Below are 17,539 nucleotides of genomic sequence, written 5' to 3' on the forward strand. Positions count from 1 at the left end.
CGAAGTTTGATGTTGTAGTGTGGCTGTACCGCAAGTGACTTGTAGTTTTTCAGCATCAGAAATACTAGCAAGCTACACTAAGCATAAACATTGTAAGCAGAAACCCCAGCTACCGATGCCGCCGCTGCTCCGTGCAGTTTTTATCCTCGTCGGGCCATTTGGCGGTGTCGCCATCTCGTGTCGCACCTGATAACGTCACATTGACGACGCCATCAATGGCACATGATGCACGTTCATGGCAAGCATGTCATAATCATAACTGGGCAAGCGTGACGTCACCGAACCGGACGTGTTCCGACAACGCTTCGACGAGCTCCTTGTGTTTTCGCAACCCAGGCTGGGCATTGTAGGCGTCCGCCAATTTTCTGAGGCCGCCTTTTCGAGGGTCAAGAGCACAGCGGCCGCATTCAGCCTGCTGCGACATGAACTGTGAAGTACGAGAGACCGCAAGAGACCACAGAACGCAAGCCATGCGCAAAATTCGACCGCGAACGAACCAGCGGCAAAGGAGGAAAAGAGATGTGCAGATTACTTTCTAAACAGATTCAACTGAGATACAGCTCGCAGTGTCACTGATAATGAAGGTATAAAGAACAGTTATGAGTGAAATGAGAATGCTCCGAAATAACGCGATTGGTAACTTTGGGCAACATTTTGCTCTTTTTGAAAGAGCGCGGGCAGAGGTTTTACACGTGGAGAAATGCTATCACTACTATCACCCGAAGCACCGAAGGCAGAGATCACGACCGGCTGGCAGAGATGAACCTTTCCTCTTCCTCTTGACCAGTACAGAGTAGCAAGCCAAATATTCATCTTTCCGGCCGATCTCTTTGCCCTTCCAATCAATAAACATATATCTCTCGCTCTGTCTCCCTGTCTTGCGATGTTTATTGTAGTTTTCGCGGCTTGACTTGCGGAACGGGACGTGAAGCCAGCTATCTGACAAAAACCATTGTTTTTTTTTTTTTTATTCGAGAAGTGTGCCATGAGGCATTGTTCAAATCCGCACTACAAAAAATTATAAAAATTTCACTAATATAAAGTGTAATTGAATGACATGTGTTTATGTTAAGGTTGGGTTAGCCATTTTACTAAAAGCAATAAAAAGTGTCAAACTAGTTCGGCAGAATGCAGCGTCCTCTGATGCATGCTTTTTTTTAGCTTTAGGTTAAGTCTGGATGCCTAGTGGGACGTGAGACAACGCGGTTTGCGGACTGCTCTTGCGGAGAACTTGCATACAAGCATTAGTATAAACGACCGTTAAATAGTCAAGCAAAATGCCTGACCATTTAGGCGATGACATGCGTAAGACCAAGAAAGAGGAAAAGGATGAAAAGGAGCAAGAAATAAAAGGTATATTGAGCGCGTTGGTTGGTTCGAGCGCTGCTCCGATGGGGAGAATGAGTTTTGATGTGTCATCTCAGTTTTCATATTCCGACTCCCTGTTAGCATTCGAATATGTAGCGTCGTAATAGTTCCGCTAGCATCAACCTGTTTTGCGCGTCGAGTACATTTTCTTGACAGCGTTAAACAGTGGTTTTCAATGAGTGCTTTCTGCATGCGCTTTTAATTCCTTTGCAGTTCTTGACGAAGGTGACATCGCTCTCCTAAAGACCTACGTAAGGAGCCCATTTACCCAGTCGTTTTCCAGCATGCTGTTGCCTTTGAAGTGACTCCGTTATATGCAGTGATGGTCAGAAACCAATTTTCTTTTCAGGGTGCAGGCCAGTACAGCAAATCGATCAAACGCACCGAGGAAGACATTCAGAATATATTGAAACGTGTGAATGAACTTACAGGTGAGGTCATGTGCTCTAAACTTTGTGATATGGTGTCATTTAACTTGCAGCAGGTGTAACTTTTACTTTAATTCTATGTCAGGCATAAAGGAGTCAGACACAGGATTAGCGCCACCGGCGCTATGGGATTTGGCGGCTGACAAGCAGACCCTTCAGAATGAGCAGCCTCTCCAGGTGAGCTGCACGTGGAATGACGTGAATGTTCGGACAATGCCACTCAACAGTCCTAGGGTATAATTGTTGTAGTTTAATGCGGACATATGCTCAGATGAAGTTCTGCCTGAAGTGCCTTATAAACTGATGGGCAGGAACAAGCAGTTTCGTTTAGAGATTTTGCGTAGCAGTAGGACTTGTACTTTATATCAGTGAAATGAGTGAAGTGTTGTTAACATTGGTCCTATAACAACTGTCACTAAAGTGATCAAATGAAACCTTTTCATAAACTTGTATGTGCAGCTGATGCACCTTTCTGTTAAGACAGCTTCACACCACAAATATATTATCTTACATTTGGTACTAGAAAAAAATGCACATTCATACATTTTCACAATACTCGTATTTCACCTTTTGATAATACTGCAACTATGAGGAGAACTAAATTGTGTACATTTTGAAATGCTATGCCAGCTTGCAGCAGAATCTTGATTCTAAGTAAGCATGGCAGAATTTCACCTGTGCTGTTTCTTTAGTTGCATACTTGATGTGTGCCTCCTGAGAGCCAAAAATTAATATATGACATGAGACAAAAATGGTGCATGCTTTAATTGTTTCACTTAAAGGGCTAAATAAAGAAAAGAGCAGTTTCAAGTTTCCATCTAGGTTTGGGGTGAAAAAAGTGAAATCAGCTCTTGTGTGAATTCCTTCAGCTGCCTTGAGCTGTTTTAGATCGTAGTGTTAGTGCCTGGCTCTCAGCCATTTATGTTGAAATATGCTGTCAGATCTGGTGTTATCAGCCTGTTTTGCAGCATACCATCAGTTCCATTGTTCATTGCCTTAACTTACGACACATGTACAGGACTAGTGCTACTTGGCATGGACATTTTAGGTAGAAAATCAGTGAATTTGAGCTTTTGTGTTGTGCTTTTTACAAAGAGCTCAGATTGCACCTGTTTTCAAATGGTTGCTGTACATTCTGAACAAACAGAATGAGTGAATGGCTCTTGCCGAGGTAAAACATAACTACTTTAGATACGTTGTAGGGTCAATAGCACATTTAAAGTCTGCCTAAAAGAAAACAAAGAAAATGTGGTTGATTTATCATTCTGTTCTGCAGGTTGCCCGCTGCACTAAAATAATAAATGCTGACAGCGAAGACCCAAAGTATATCATCAATGTCAAGCAGTTTGCAAAGTTTGTTGTTGACTTGGCTGATTCTGTGGCTCCTACAGATATTGAAGAAGGGATGAGAGTTGGGTGAGTTATGTGCATGATTGATTGATTGATTGATTGATTGATTGATTGACAGATATGTTTTTATTAATTTCATAAGTAGTAGCATTGAATGAAGTGGCTGCAGATATTGTGCTGTAAAGAAAATTTATGTGCACAGTTGCTGGTGCTTTTGATGTGGCAGACACGATGTTTTGAGTAACTTTGTTGTTTGTTCAAGATCAGTGCTTGGCATTTACTTTATGCACTGTTCAACAGAGAAACAAAGGCTGTTCGTGCAATCGCTTGTCATGCATTTGCCATTTCAAATCAAATCTGGGGCGGGAGTTAGCTTCCAGTACTAAAATTGTTTGTTTACAAACTGCACCACTTCTGCGTCTTGAATGTCCTGGCTCTCATTATGCAATCTTTGCTTCATTTCAGCCCGATGATAAATATTGATTTCTGATATACAGTATTTTGAGTCATTTGTGATGCTGCTTGGTTGTGACGTTAATGCTCACTCGTTTCCTTGATCCACATGCATACAGTGTGGACCGGAACAAGTACCAGATACACATCCCTCTGCCACCCAAAATTGACCCCACAGTCACCATGATGCAAGTGGAGGAAAAGCCAGATGTCACCTATGCTGATGTTGGTGGCTGTAAAGAGCAGATCGAAAAGCTCAGGGAGGTCGTCGAGATGCCTCTGCTGCATGTAAGCTGGATTGTCTTTGTTAGCTTCATTGTTGACTGCTGGCTGCTCTGTGCAGATAAAAACAAGGGTGTGTTGAGCGTTGCTTGTAGTGAGTGCTTTAATGTGTGATTGCCCATTCAGTGATGATGGCTTCGCTGACTATAACACACTGATGGGGCTGGTTATAGGGACACTAAGGGCAAATTGAAGCTGGCCAGTATCGTTAGGCTATGGAATTCTAACCACAAACAGACCGCTCTAACTGAAAACTGAGCTTTTATAAACTAGGAAAGACCAAGAAACGAAATTCAGGTGCTGCCACCACTTGCTGATTTCGCTAGTAAATTGTTTGCATCGACACAAAATTTTTGGTGTGGATCCCAGAGGGTGTACTACTCCGCCATTGACTTCAATATGACGGCAACCAGCCCTTGGTGTGGATGCCATGAGTTTGAATCGAGCAGTGGGGAAATTCTTCAACTCAGTTTTCTCAGCCATAGTTCTTTTTTTTTCTGCTGGAAAAACATTGACATCCCAAGACAGAGCCAGAGAATCAGTTTTTTACTAAGAACACTGATTGGTTGTTGTTGTCCTTGATGTTCTTTAAAGTGTTTACCCTTGCACGAGCTGAGATGTCTATCTCACCTCTGTAGTTGTGAACTGTGCCAGCAGTGAATGAAAGCTGCTTGTGCGGTGATGCTGAAAACATCTTATGATTGACGTAACGTGATGCACTTGTTGAGAAATAGGGCTTCTGCACATCGCCTGTCCTTCAAAAATGGCTTCGTTGTGTTGAGAAATGTAGCGGACGTCCCAAGGTTGTGGGCAGGTCATGTTGCCCGGCACAACTTGCTTGCTGCTGCTGTGCCAGTAATAGGTTGTGCTACTTTAGTTTCATTTCAGTGCTACTCATTAAGCTGTGAACTTGATTCACTTGTTATCACAATGTTGCTGCAGTAGGGCTGGTGCTCACTTTTTATTGTTACTGTCAGTGATCCATTTTTATTGATGACCTGCACTTCCTGTGGCCATTAGTGTTGGGTGGCTGACGCGGTCTCGGCATTCCCCCTTGCAGCCTGAACGATTTGTCAACCTGGGCATTGAGCCACCCAAGGGAGTGCTCCTGTTCGGTCCCCCTGGCACGGGAAAGACGCTGTGCGCCAGGGCTGTCGCCAACAGGACTGATGCCTGCTTCATCAGGGTCATCGGCTCGGAGCTTGTGCAGAAATATGTTGGTGAGGTAAGGACAGCATCACTGTCACATGCCACGAATGCATGTCAACGACTCCCCATTGTGTCTGCGTTTTTGAATTAATGCTCCAAGAAGATTCTTAGAAAGGGGCTTTAGAATACTGTGTGTTGATATTGCAGTTTCTTTGTCTTGGGAAATTTTTTCTCTCAACAATGGCAGCATGCTGGAAGGTATCAGTCCAGCATGTGCAGTACACTCAACATGCAGTCAAACATACTGCCAGTTTATCATCTTTCTGACAATGTGTTTCCTTTGTATTAGGAGAACATGCGGCGAAAGGACAGTATTTTATACCCCTTTCACATGGGCAGTCTCAATGCCCATTGCGTCAATGGCCATCGAAATTTTCTAGGGCCATCGAGATGCACTGCTGCCACATGGTGAATTTCAATGATTGTTGAATGAGTAGTGAGCTTGCGATCCTACAGTTGGCACTGGGGTATCTGAGTAAAAGAGCCGAATGTTGGAGGAAGTGATATATTAATTGACAATTCTCTTTTTTTTTTTTGGAAAAGCTATTCAAATACTTCACAGTTCGGCACAATCTAGAGAGACAGTAATGATGGGGCGACAATGGGCAGCAATAGATGTGCACTTCGTTTCTGAAGAATTTGCTTTTTGCTGGCGAAGCAGCCACAGATCAGTGACCCTTTTTGTTGTGTTCATAGCTACTGTTTTTGCTGCAGTTGTGGGGCACTTCTTGGTATCGGTTGTCATAAAGTGCGCTATGAGGCGACAAAAAGAGAAACAAAGCGGAATGCCGCGGTGCCGCACAAGAACGGCGTTGGTTTGTTTACATCTGACAACCGGACATCCTGCGGAGCTGTCATTTTGACTACGGAATAAAAATTAGCTTATGAACTGACTAATGTAGTCTAAAACTTTGCAATTAAAAAAAATGTGTTTATTTCGAGATTTTGTATTGTTCTTTCAGTGTATGGTGAGTGAGGTTGTTCCCAGTGGCCCTTAAGATTCGAATGGCCATTCGTGGACCCTCATTGAGTGGATGTCCATTGAGTTCAAGGGTCATTGGAAACCACTGTGTAGCACTGGCCATTCCTCATTGAGTTCGATGTCCATTGACTCAATGTGCATTGAAACTGCCTGTGTGACAGGGATATTAGTGTTTTTTATCCTTTATCAGGAAATCGACCATTGGCGGTATCTTTTATTTGGTGATGAAGTGAGGTCATCGGACACAGCAAATGCATGTAAGATGGGGAGTGTTAGAAAGACTTCACAACGGCACGTTATAGTTATTTTAAAACTAATGCTGCAAGTACACATTGTCTGTTCTTTCTGGCACCCAAAATCTGTGTCTGCAGATGCTTGTCTGTGCCAGTGGATCTATTGAATATACCTAGTATGAAATTGGGACTGCATGACAAGCTGCTGCCTTCATTGAAAGTCTCCTGAAACGTTACAGAACAGTAAGCTTGCATTTATACAGCACATCATTCCTGGTAACTGAAGATATCTTGCAAAGTTGTGGGAGATACTTGTATTAGTTGTCTGTTATTTCATTTGACGCACATCAAAGAACCCCAGGTGGGCCTAAATTAATTCAGAGCCCTCCACTATGATGACCCTCATAGTCCACATACCACTTCAGGATGTTAAGGTTCGCATACTAACACCTCACTGATTGCCATCCATTTCCTTCTTCCAGGGTGCTCGTATGGTGCGAGAGCTGTTTGAGATGGCTCGCAGCAAAAAGGCTTGCCTGATCTTTTTCGATGAGATCGATGCCATTGGAGGTAAGGGCCTGTCTTTAAATGCTTGTGATACCTTGTGGTGTCATTGTTGGTGCTCTAAAGATTAGTTTGCTTCGTGAGGTGCACATGTCGGATGCTAAGACACAATGCAGACGAGCATGCTGTCATCGGCCTACAGGCTGGCTCCCTGTGTGGAAACAAGTGCAGGCTATTCAATTTAAAACAGATCACTAATGAAATCTGCATAGGTTCAGGAAATAATTCAAGCGTAAAAGAAAGACAACTAATTTTATAAATTCTTCATTGAGACCTAGTTTTTGATTTGTCTGGAAAATTCAAAGGGTTGTCACATGACAGGATTTTTTTCTTTTGCCAAAAATATTGAGGGAATTTACTGTCTGTGGTGTAACAAAGAGTCGGGAACTTTTCTGGAAGAATTCGGGGAGGGTCGAGTGCAAACACTGGTTCATTCGGCATGGAATGACCCAACTGTGTTTTAGGTTTCGTAATGCTACTTCAACACAGTTGTGATGTCATAATTTCATTTGAGCTGCCATAAAGCATGGTGGTTATTTGGCTTTCTGTGTCAAGAAAGGCGATAAAAAAACATTTGATGGAAGGATAGAGGAGGGACTGTGTTCTTCTCTGCTCCCACGTGCTATGGTTGGTTGACCATAAAGATGATGGCTGTTGTGATTAAGTAACAATGTTTCTTAAAATTTTTTTTTAAGGATTGTACTGGAAAGGCGGGTAAGAGGGGCTATTGAGAGCAGTTCACTGATTATATTTTGTTATGGCGATTTAAATTCTAAGCAATGTTCTATTAAGCTGCATTTCTTACTTTTTCTTACTGTTTTACAGTTCTTATTGTTTTACATGTTGCGAGCACATCTGTACCCTATGACAGATTGTCATATCAGTTTGACCACACCTGAAGAGCAGTGCAAACAATATTACTACGACTAGTATGATGGACACACTGATGTTAAAATACACTTTTTACCTGTTAGTTCTGTGTCGATTGCATAATTCATCTTGCATATCTTGCATAGTGCTGATACCTGTGTCTGACTGGATGTGTCCCATGACAGGTGCCCGCTTTGACGACGGCGCTGGTGGTGACAACGAGGTGCAACGAACCATGCTTGAGCTGATCAACCAGTTAGATGGCTTCGACCCTCGTGGAAACATCAAGGTCCTGATGGCAACCAATCGGCCAGACATCCTGGACCCGGCTCTGATGAGGCCTGGCAGACTTGACCGCAAGGTGGAGTTTGGGCTTCCCGACTTAGAGGTAAGTGAATTCTTATGTCTATCTCATGGTGTTTTCTAGACCCTGTATCTAAAATTAGCTGCCTGAGAATGGTGCGGCAGTTACGATTTTTCACTTTTCCATGAATGCTTTATTGTGTGCATACTGTCGGGATCATTGAAGCAGAACTGCTTCAAAATCGTGAGGACCTCCCGCATTTTTTACGGTGCAACGTTGTGGAGCTGCTGCACTGCATCGGTCATAAGCGGTACCGTCGCGTGTGAGGAGGCTTCACCGCACAAGCGACAGCACGTAATGAGCATGGAGTGTTGGTGCACTGATAAAGAGGAACCATGCAGACGGAAGCGAAGGAAATGGTTCAGTGGCACCAAAGCAATGAGAAAAAAATAAGTGGGATGGGGGCACATCAGCGACGCTCCAATCAGCGCCCGAAACAGTGCTCAGCTGGGTGGGTTGCTTAGGCTTCACCCTATTTAGACTTACCAATCTTTGACCTTGTACAAGAGTTTGCCATGGGGAGGGGCATCCCAAAGAGCCTATAGGCAAATTTTTGGGAGACCTTTCCCATTTGGTCGAGTTTATTTTTTCTCTCTTTCTTTTATGTTTTCTTTTCGAGGACAAATAAACGGGTAAAAGGGTTAGGTTTAGCTGGCTGATGCTGGCTGGGCAAGCTGTCGTCGCTGCAGGCTGATCCGAAGCTCAGAAAAGTGAAACCGAAACTAAGTGATCGGACTGTTCTCGGAGATGGGGCCATCTGTTCATTGTCGCGCTTGCTGTTGTGCACACATCAGAGGTACGCGAGTGATTGCAGCATAGAAGTCTGGTTTTACGCAACAGTGTAAGGCATCCATTCTGCAGATAATTGGTCAGCGTCGGCAGCGTGAGCAAAGCCTCTATGTTGATTGAAAAGATAGCAGCTACGTGGTGGATTTCAAAAGTGATTAAAATATTTAAAAACACTAGAAGGTCACACACAGCATGACTCGGATGTCATTGGGACATGCAAGTATATAACATAAATGAATTAGATTGAAAAGCAAATTGGGGTAATTAACCGGGAATCAAACCCATGACCCCTGCGTTGTGAGGCAGCAATATTAGCAATATTGCTAAGTTAGCAATATTGTGCTGTACAGGGTCGTCCACTCTTAGTTAGAATGTCGCTTTGTGCTGCCGGCGCTCCGCGAGGCACCTCTGGCGGGCGCCGTAGAAACTATTGCTTAGGAGCAGTGGGAACCGCAGGCGGAGCTTCACGCGTCGTCTGCTACAATGCTCTCGGTATTGCGGTGAAGTGGGCTTCAATGTTGCACAGCGTCCGCGTAACGCCGATCAGAGAAACGTTTCTGACTAAACAAAAGACTGCAAAGAAGCATATCAGCTGCTTTTATCTCATTGCTGGAACAGTACCAATGTGTTCTGCTTGCCTGGTTAAGTTGACACCTACAAATAAGGACACTGAGGAGAAAATGCGTCACATAATAGTCAAAGCTTTGCTACTGTTGTTGCAACGGGATAAAAGAGGCTGATAAGCTTCTCAGCAGCCTTTTGTTTAGTCTGAAACGTTTTTGCGGTCGGCGTTATGCGGATGAACTGCAGAATTGAAGCGCACTTCATCGCAACACAGAGCGCACTGTAGCAGACGACGCACGAAGCCCTGCCTGCAGTTCTCACTGCTCCTGCGCAATAGTTTCTTTGGCGCCCGCCAGAGGTGCCCCGCAGAGCGCCGGCAGCACGCAGGGACTATCTAAGAGTGGACGACCCTGTAGTACATGAATTGTGTGTGTAAAAAATTTGGTATGCATGAGTTTTCCTGCAACAGCTTATTGTTATTGGTTAGCATAGCTTATGAATGCTATGAAATGAATAAATAAATAAATGTGCTTTGTTATCAGCTGCAAGATGTTTTTTTGCCACGTAAAATTTCATGGTCAAAAGATTAGATTATATTATTATGTTCATAACTTAGTTTGCGTCCAGGTTTGTTGTGCACCTTCATTTTGGTTGTTCAGGGATTTTAGTCTAACTGTGCTTACTCAGCTTGCTTTTACACTGCACTCAAATAACCACTGACCATGCAAGCAGGGGGACCTGGAACGTTGTTGTTAGTGGCCAATTATTAATAAAATAACAATGGAAGGAAAAGATGTTGCTAGCCGCGGCATCTGCCATCGACCTGAAGCACCTGAGCTGCGACTAGTGGTAATAGAAGGACAGGGAGAGGGAAAGAAAGCGGGGAGCGATAGTAAGAAAGGATTGGGGTAGGTGGCAATGTACAAATATCTAATATGGAAATAACCTGGAACTTACCATGAGTCATTTTCGTTTATTTTGTATGTACTTGCAGCTAATTGACAAGAGTGGAAGACATGATCCCTTGCATCGTTTTCACTTTTACTGACTGCTATTCCTTTTCAGGGAAGGACACACATCTTCAAAATTCACGCCCGCTCCATGAGTGTCGAGAGGGACATTCGTTTTGAGCTGCTGGCCCGTCTTTGCCCCAACAGCACTGGTAGGTAGCCGGGGGTCAAAGGAATTGGATCATCGAAGCACCCCTTTTTGAATACACGTGTAGTCAAATAGCATTGGCCTGATGTATGCTTTCCATTGTCTACTCAGCATGCATATTAACAAAAAACTAAAGAAGGAGACTGTTTGTCCAAAATGCTTCTAGCATTTTTCCTGGATGATTAGTAGTTATTTGCTCACTGTGAACTGTGAGTTGTTATGGAAAGGTTACTAGTATATTTACTGAAGCATAGTGAAGAGATATAAAGAATGCACACATTTTGGGATAGTGTTTGTAATTTATGTAGTTGGTTCCGTTAATACGCATACTTTTTGGCATCTCATGAAACATGTGCAGAGATTTTACTGCATCTGTATACAGTCACAATACTCGGACAACTTAACAAACATAATTGTTTGCCAAATGTGATTTGGTATTTGATAAGACAGCCAAATTGCAAGTGCAGTAATTCATAGTATAACTGCTTGCCAAATGTGGACATAGCGAACAGTTTTATTACTATAAATTACACTTGCAATTTGGCTGTCTAATCAGATACAAAATCTCTAAATTATGGGAAGATGCTTGATATTATGCAGTATGTTTTTTCCACAACTGATGCGTTCACATAGTTATGTTGGATGAACAACATTGAGTTGAGTTGAAAGTCCTGTATTAGGTAATGGAATTATTTAAGCCTCATGGGGCATACTAAGCCCCACCTGCTTAGGCTATGTGTAGTCTTACAATTTGACATATTTAATTTGTTTTTATCATTAATAAAACAAAAAAATCTCCCTTTTTGTTAATTTCAAATGTAAATGTGACTGCTTTCCTCTGTCCAAGCTGCGCTGCACAGCATATGTAAATTGTGTGCAAAGCAGTGCTCTAAGTTATCTACTCACATTGTCTCCCAGGTGCTGAAATCCGCAGTGTCTGCACGGAGGCAGGCATGTTTGCCATCCGAGCAAGGAGAAAGATTGCCACTGAGAAGGACTTCCTGGAGGCCATCAACAAGGTGATCAAGTCGTATGCGAAGTTCAGTGCTACGCCTCGCTACATGACGTACAACTGAGAGATTGTTCTTGCTGCAGATTTCTTGCTTACTGGTGTACTAATAAATTCTTGTCCACATAGTCACTGCTGGCCTCACTTACTTTCTGCACCATGTTGAGGTCTTTTGGTGCTTTTGTACTGGCCACGAAACCTCATATAACACCAGGTTAGAACTTCATAAGCCACTTAAAGTGATTGTGCCATGGTGCCGCATTGATTAAGGGCACTACACACTGTTAAAGGCGAAATTGGCAGAGCATGCACAAAAACACTTAGAAAAATGTAGAATTTGTGCCTGTTGTGTGTAGAACTTGTGTCTGTCAAAATAAACGAATATTCTGTATTGCCTAATGATATTCCACTCTATGCTTCCTTTATGAGGTTCCAAACAGTGCAATCTGTCATCATATGCAAGGATTCTTTTACAGCAGAGAGGCAGCTTTCTACCTTCCAATCAATGCTGGTATCTCTTGTAGTGGCTTATTCTGTCCCTATATGAATCATTAGGATAAGTTCCATGAAGAGCGAAGCTATCAAGCAGCCCTGACCTCATCTCGGAGCTTTTGCATATTTCTTTAGTCCGTGAAATGCCGTCTCTGCTGGGTCTGTACTGTAGTAGCTTACTGTTTATACAAAATAATTCCCGCCGCGCTGGCTTTGTGGCGTTCGGCTGCTGAGCTCGGGGGCGTAGTATCGAAAAATGTGAGCAGGACGACCCTTTTCGCCAGTTTTGGGCGGCATGTGAGAAAGAATAGTGCGGCCGTACTCCGAGTCATGACGGTCATGATCATCCCGCTGAGAAGACACAAATATTGGCACAGTGCGCTTTTGTGGTAGCCTTAGACCGCAGCTGCCGAAGGAGCGTTGGATGGGGAGGGAGAAGACAGGCTAAGACCCTGTAGTGGCGCATTGATCAATTCTGAAGAAAAAAAAAAGCGAGGCGAATGGCGCGAACACTGCAACACGCGTACACGATTGAACCTTGCAAACAAAAGCCGACAGCGACGCCGCTGGAGGTAGTGCAAGGCCGACGTACAATACGCACGCAGCGTCGGAAAACACCGCAATCCGCTCGACCACAATTTTTATTCAGGTGAGCAGGCGGCACGGTAAGTTCGCCGCTGGACAAAAAAAAAAATGCCCTAGCAGATCTTCCCTTGTCGTGACGGAATGCACCGCCCGTACACAGTGCTGCACTTTTTGCATGCTTATGCACAGACAACCACTGTGAGCGGAACGCGCAAAACAACGACAGAAATTATTCGCCATGTCGGTGTATATAACAGACCGCGACACACATGAGCATAGGAAAGCAGTTACCACGGAATTTACGATCGAGTGGGCGCCGCCATGTTGTATTATTGTTTATGCCGCTGCGACCGCTGTGCTCACGTGTAACAGTTAGGCAAAATATAGTCTTGAGATAAAACTATCTTTGTGTCATCAAAAGGCAAAAATTATCACTTTTCTATAGTTTTTATACACTACATAGAGTTCCAATGTATTGGAGAACGAAGGCAAGCGTCACAGCTAAAGCAGCTTGAGTGCGAGAGTACGTGAAGCAGAGAGGCAGACGACTCCTCCCACTCGTCTCACTCCAAACATTGGAGGGGATGCAGTGTTGGGAGAAAGCATGCGGCGTGATGCTGCAGTGGTAGCAGCACGTTGTTTGTTGTGACCGCTGGCGTGAGGAGTTCATAAGGCGTTCTTTTGTTTCCGCATCATCATGTCCACCTTGCCCGTGTACGCCTGACTGAGTGGTTACCCGCGTGACAATGGAATGCACAGTACGGAGCATGGCTGATGCCCAACCCAGCGAAGAGCAAGCTGTTGTTCCGGAGGGACGCGTCGAAAAAGGTCAGTTAACGGACGCCGCAAATCAAATCTTGCTTTCGGCGCGCATGCTTGTTATCGGTCGCGCAGTGTCACTGGATGTTTATCTTCGCGCATCGATAGGCCTTACCTGCGATATGACAGGCTTTGATTACTGTGACGAGGTGAACAATTGTTTTGCCTTGCGCTTACGGAATCTCAGCAAATGGGCACTTGAAGGCACGTTTGATCATGCACTTCATGCCTGTTACCTTTTTCTTCGGTAGTTGCGTGATGTCACCTGCACGCGTTTTGAACCGGTTCTTCGAATGCCACCAGCGGTGTTGTTTCGCCGCGCTCCTCAGCTGGGAGCACGCACCGCAAACATTTGAGTGCACTTGAAAAACAGCTGTTCTGGCCTTCGAACGGAAGGAAGTCCGGTGGACTTTGGTGTCTGGGAAGCGCCTCGTTGCCCTGGCGCCGGCAAAGATAAAGCCCTGCGAAGTGATTCTCGTGCATACGGCTGCCGGGGAACCGTGTAGTCCGTTGAATATTGATCATCACATCGGACGCAGGGCTTCTCCCTCAACGGCGGTATATGCCGGCGGTCCCTCGCGCACCCGGGTTGAAACAAGTTGTTCGCTGTGTTTGACGTGTTTATGTGTTGTCAGCTTCTGTCTTAAGGATGCAGAGAACAAATGGAACGTTCGCGATGCCTCTCTTTCTCCGTTTTTCCCAACCACGCTACTGTCTTTGCACATGCAGTCGACGCCTGAAGAGGATGCACGGTATCTTGCTCAATGACAGCCGATCCATCATTCCACGCGGGAAACAATTGTAACCGCATGTTCTTCTGCTTTTCTGGACAGCGGGGCGAAACGTCAAGAATGACTGCAAAGCAGGTGCTGTGCCATCAGGGCGATTGTGGATGCTGTGGAGGGGTGCATATGGGTGCCACATGTTGCCTTCTCATTGTGCGACTGTCACTGGCCTCCAGCCAGCCTAGAATGCGTGTGCCTCTGGCGCAGTGGATTAGCAGGGAGTCCACCTGGTCCGTGGGCTTTCTTTTCCTCTGCCTTCCTGTTCCCCCCCCCCCCCCCCCCCGCCTTTTTTTCCCCCTGTATTCTTAGTAAGCGATTCTCAAGTGGCTCGGACCTGTATACGCGGCGGCTGTGGACGGACATACTAACTCGCGCAATGAGGAAGTGAGCTGGCCGGCAGGAATCTCCTTTTGGTTGCGCAAGAATACCCGCGATTATTATAGGCGTGTTCGCATGGCCTGACACGAATGCAAATAAGTCCGGTCTCTTCTCTTTTACCCTGCACGCTGTGCGCTAAGAATACGCAAGCGCCAGACCCCAGCGAGTGGAGGGCCTTGTCCTGTCCCGCCACAATTTACGGATGCCGCTATCATCGCGTGTAGGAAGCATACGTTGGCGCAGGTACGTTCCAGAATGGGCGCACACAGGCACAGACCAGCGGGAATGCGCTCTGTCCTAGCCGGTCACATTTTGTGCGTCCGACAACGAGAACTAGTCGTTCTTGTTTGAATACATTTGCATAAACACGGGGGGCACGGACAATGGAAAGGATAGGTCCACTGGGGAAACGTCGAGATTCTTTGTAGTGCTGGCATATTTTTAAAGGTAACGTAAACCTGGTTATAACGGAGCGCAAAGCGATGCGGGGCAAGATTTTTTTTTTCTTCACTGTTCTTCGGCAGTAGTGTAATAAATAATCGTCTTGGGAGTTTGTGGCCGTCAAGGAGAACAAGTTATGGTGATTTTGTTCTAATGGTTAGTTCTTTACCTCTTGCTACAAATATAGGCTGGAGCCTAGACGGAATCATATGTATTCTCATGGCGTACCTTAGCGCAGTCTTTGTGAAAATCTTTGCTTGAGTACGATCGTAGGGGAGGCGCTGACCGTACCGAATGTTCATGAACGGATGCAGTATAAAATAGGCTGAAAATTCGGAGGTACCTGAGGGAACACGAAGCTTGGTCACAAGAGCATTAGATTTTTGGAACGGGCGTATTTGTGGTGCTGGCAGGGACATTTATACCGCTGCAGGAAATGTAGCAGATTGGCTACATTTCCTATTTAGCAGCGGTTATAGTTACTGGAGACACTGAGAGGGACGGTAGACATACGGGGAGGCCATTATCGCGGCAGCTGAATGCTTTGACCCCGCGCTCAGCGTGTCCGTGGGAAAGCGTATATGCGCAAGATAGGGCGTCATACGATAGCGGCGCCGAAAATAAGTACCTTTCTCTTCAGGTTATTTACTCATCACTCCCCTTGTTTGACAACGGCGGTAGCTCCTTTGTGCCTATCTTCCAAGGAGAATGTGGTCTTTTTAGCGCCTTCCTCCCGAAACTCTACAGAAGCGAGCGCATGAACACGTTCTCGCAGCGAGCAGGGGTGTCTCGCATAAGAAAGCGGAATTTCAGTGCTAACAAAGGACGGATGCTTACCGGTGCGTTCTTTCGGACATACTACTACTGGCTGAGCAAGTTTATTAGTAGCAGCTGGAACGAAATGGCCGCTTATGTGTGGCCCTTCGACGAGAGCGCAGAACGGCTTGCGTGCCACGTGCAAGTATCGCCAGTTCTCGGGCACGTTACTACGCTAGAAGTACGTGAACGTGAGTTGGAGCCGGACTACTTTTCTTACGTGTTACTTCGATGTGTGCGACTTCTCTCAACGATGAAACGTTGCCAGATTTTAGTTATGGCAGTCATGGGTTAGTGAACGCTTTTCCAACAGCGGTGTGTACCCCCCCCCCCCCCCAAAAAAAAAGATAAAAAAGATACAGCCCCGCCCTGCATACTATTCACAACCGTGAAATATTTTCGAGTTCGGCAGCGTCGCTGGTTTCACTGTAGACATCGGTATGACGCCATTCTTGGCAGTTGATGACGAATGGCCGCGAATACCGCTACAACATCACGAAAGAGCTCACTTTTAGTGACGTCTGTATGGCGTATTATTTTTGTTTATAGGCAGCGCCTAGATCTACGTTGGGTGCACGATTAAAAGGTCACAGAAATCATTCGTGTGCGGTCCGCACGCCCTCACAAGCGTGTTGTATTGTGTTGGGTATAGTGGCGCCTAAGCAGCTAAGGCTGTCATGCGCCAAACTCAGGCCCCCACAAGCGGAGTTGGCATAAAGTCGCGCCCGGTCCATCGACAAACGGTCAGTCGCAACGATGGATCCCGGCCCGCCTTGTTTGTCATGTGGACATTTTGCGACTCTCTTTCAGATGTAGACAGCTTGTTGCGGATAAATTCACCTCAGTGTCACATTCTCGCGCGATAGCCTTGCGTTTTTGATGATGATGAAATGGTTTAACGAAATAACAATAAAAAGGAAGGAAGATATTTTTGCTAGCCCCGGCATGTGCCATCGATACAGAAGCACCTGAGCTGGGGCAGCGGAAATAAAGGATAGCAGGCAGAGTGGAGAAATGAAATGAAAGAGGTGAGGGGACAGGAAGAGAGGATAACCATGGCGGAAGGAATAATAATAATAATAATTGGTTTTGGGGGAAAGGAAATGGCGCAGTATCTGTCTCATATATCGTTGGACACCTGAACCGCGCCGTAAGGAAAGGGATAAAGGAGGGAATGAAAGAAGAAAGGAAGAGAGGTGTGCCGCAGTGGAGGGCTCCGGAATAATTTCGACCACCTGGGGATCTTTAACGTGCACTGACATCGCACAGCACACGGGCTGGGCGCCTCAGCGTTTTGCCTCTATAAAAACGCAGCCGCCGCGGTCGGGTTCGAACCCGGGAACTCCGGATCCGAGCACCGTAACCACTGAGCCACCACGGCGGGTGTCGGTGGAAGGAATGATTCGGCTTTTGCGGTGTTGAGTCGTGCGCTCGACCATGTTCTCTGCAGCGTACCCAAAAGCATTGTCCGACCGCGTGTGTCGTGACACCGGCACTGATCCAAATTGTCGGCTACCCATTGCGCGCGCTGGTCTGTTCGGCGGTCGCGTACATCTCAGTGGGCCGTGCACGTTCTCCTGGAAGGAAGGGGGTGCGCCGA

The 17,539-nt window shown here is 45.6% G+C and overlaps 2 protein-coding genes and 1 non-coding gene across 3 annotated transcripts in view; all 3 read left to right on the forward strand.

Annotated features, from left to right (window-relative positions):
* Positions 1-1,177: 1,177 nt before the first annotated feature.
* Rpt1 (26S proteasome regulatory subunit Rpt1) lies at positions 1,178-11,755 on the forward strand. Its single transcript, XM_077653225.1, has 11 exons — positions 1,178-1,353; positions 1,582-1,619; positions 1,718-1,799; positions 1,882-1,973; positions 3,073-3,212; positions 3,719-3,887; positions 4,942-5,106; positions 6,788-6,875; positions 7,925-8,127; positions 10,522-10,618; positions 11,533-11,755. The coding sequence occupies exons 1-11, from the start codon at positions 1,278-1,280 to the stop codon at positions 11,688-11,690; spliced, it is 1,308 nt and encodes a 435-aa protein (XP_077509351.1). The 5' UTR covers positions 1,178-1,277; the 3' UTR covers positions 11,691-11,755.
* Positions 8,560-8,681, forward strand: LOC144122294 (U5 spliceosomal RNA). The gene has a single exon (XR_013312895.1). It is a non-coding gene; the product is annotated as a U5 spliceosomal RNA (small nuclear RNA).
* A 1,464-nt stretch (positions 11,756-13,219) lies between the features above and the next one.
* The window catches only part of LOC144120630 (uncharacterized), a gene marked incomplete at its 3' end in the record, with an annotated part of 61,905 nt that continues 57,585 nt past the window's right edge, over positions 13,220-17,539 (forward strand). The window contains 1 exon segment of the mRNA XM_077653226.1: positions 13,220-13,528. Coding sequence (XP_077509352.1) covers positions 13,447-13,528 — 82 coding nt within the window.

This window comes from Amblyomma americanum, chromosome 2 (genome assembly GCF_052857255.1).
Source record: "Amblyomma americanum isolate KBUSLIRL-KWMA chromosome 2, ASM5285725v1, whole genome shotgun sequence".
NCBI lineage: Eukaryota > Metazoa > Arthropoda > Arachnida > Ixodida > Ixodidae > Amblyomma > Amblyomma americanum.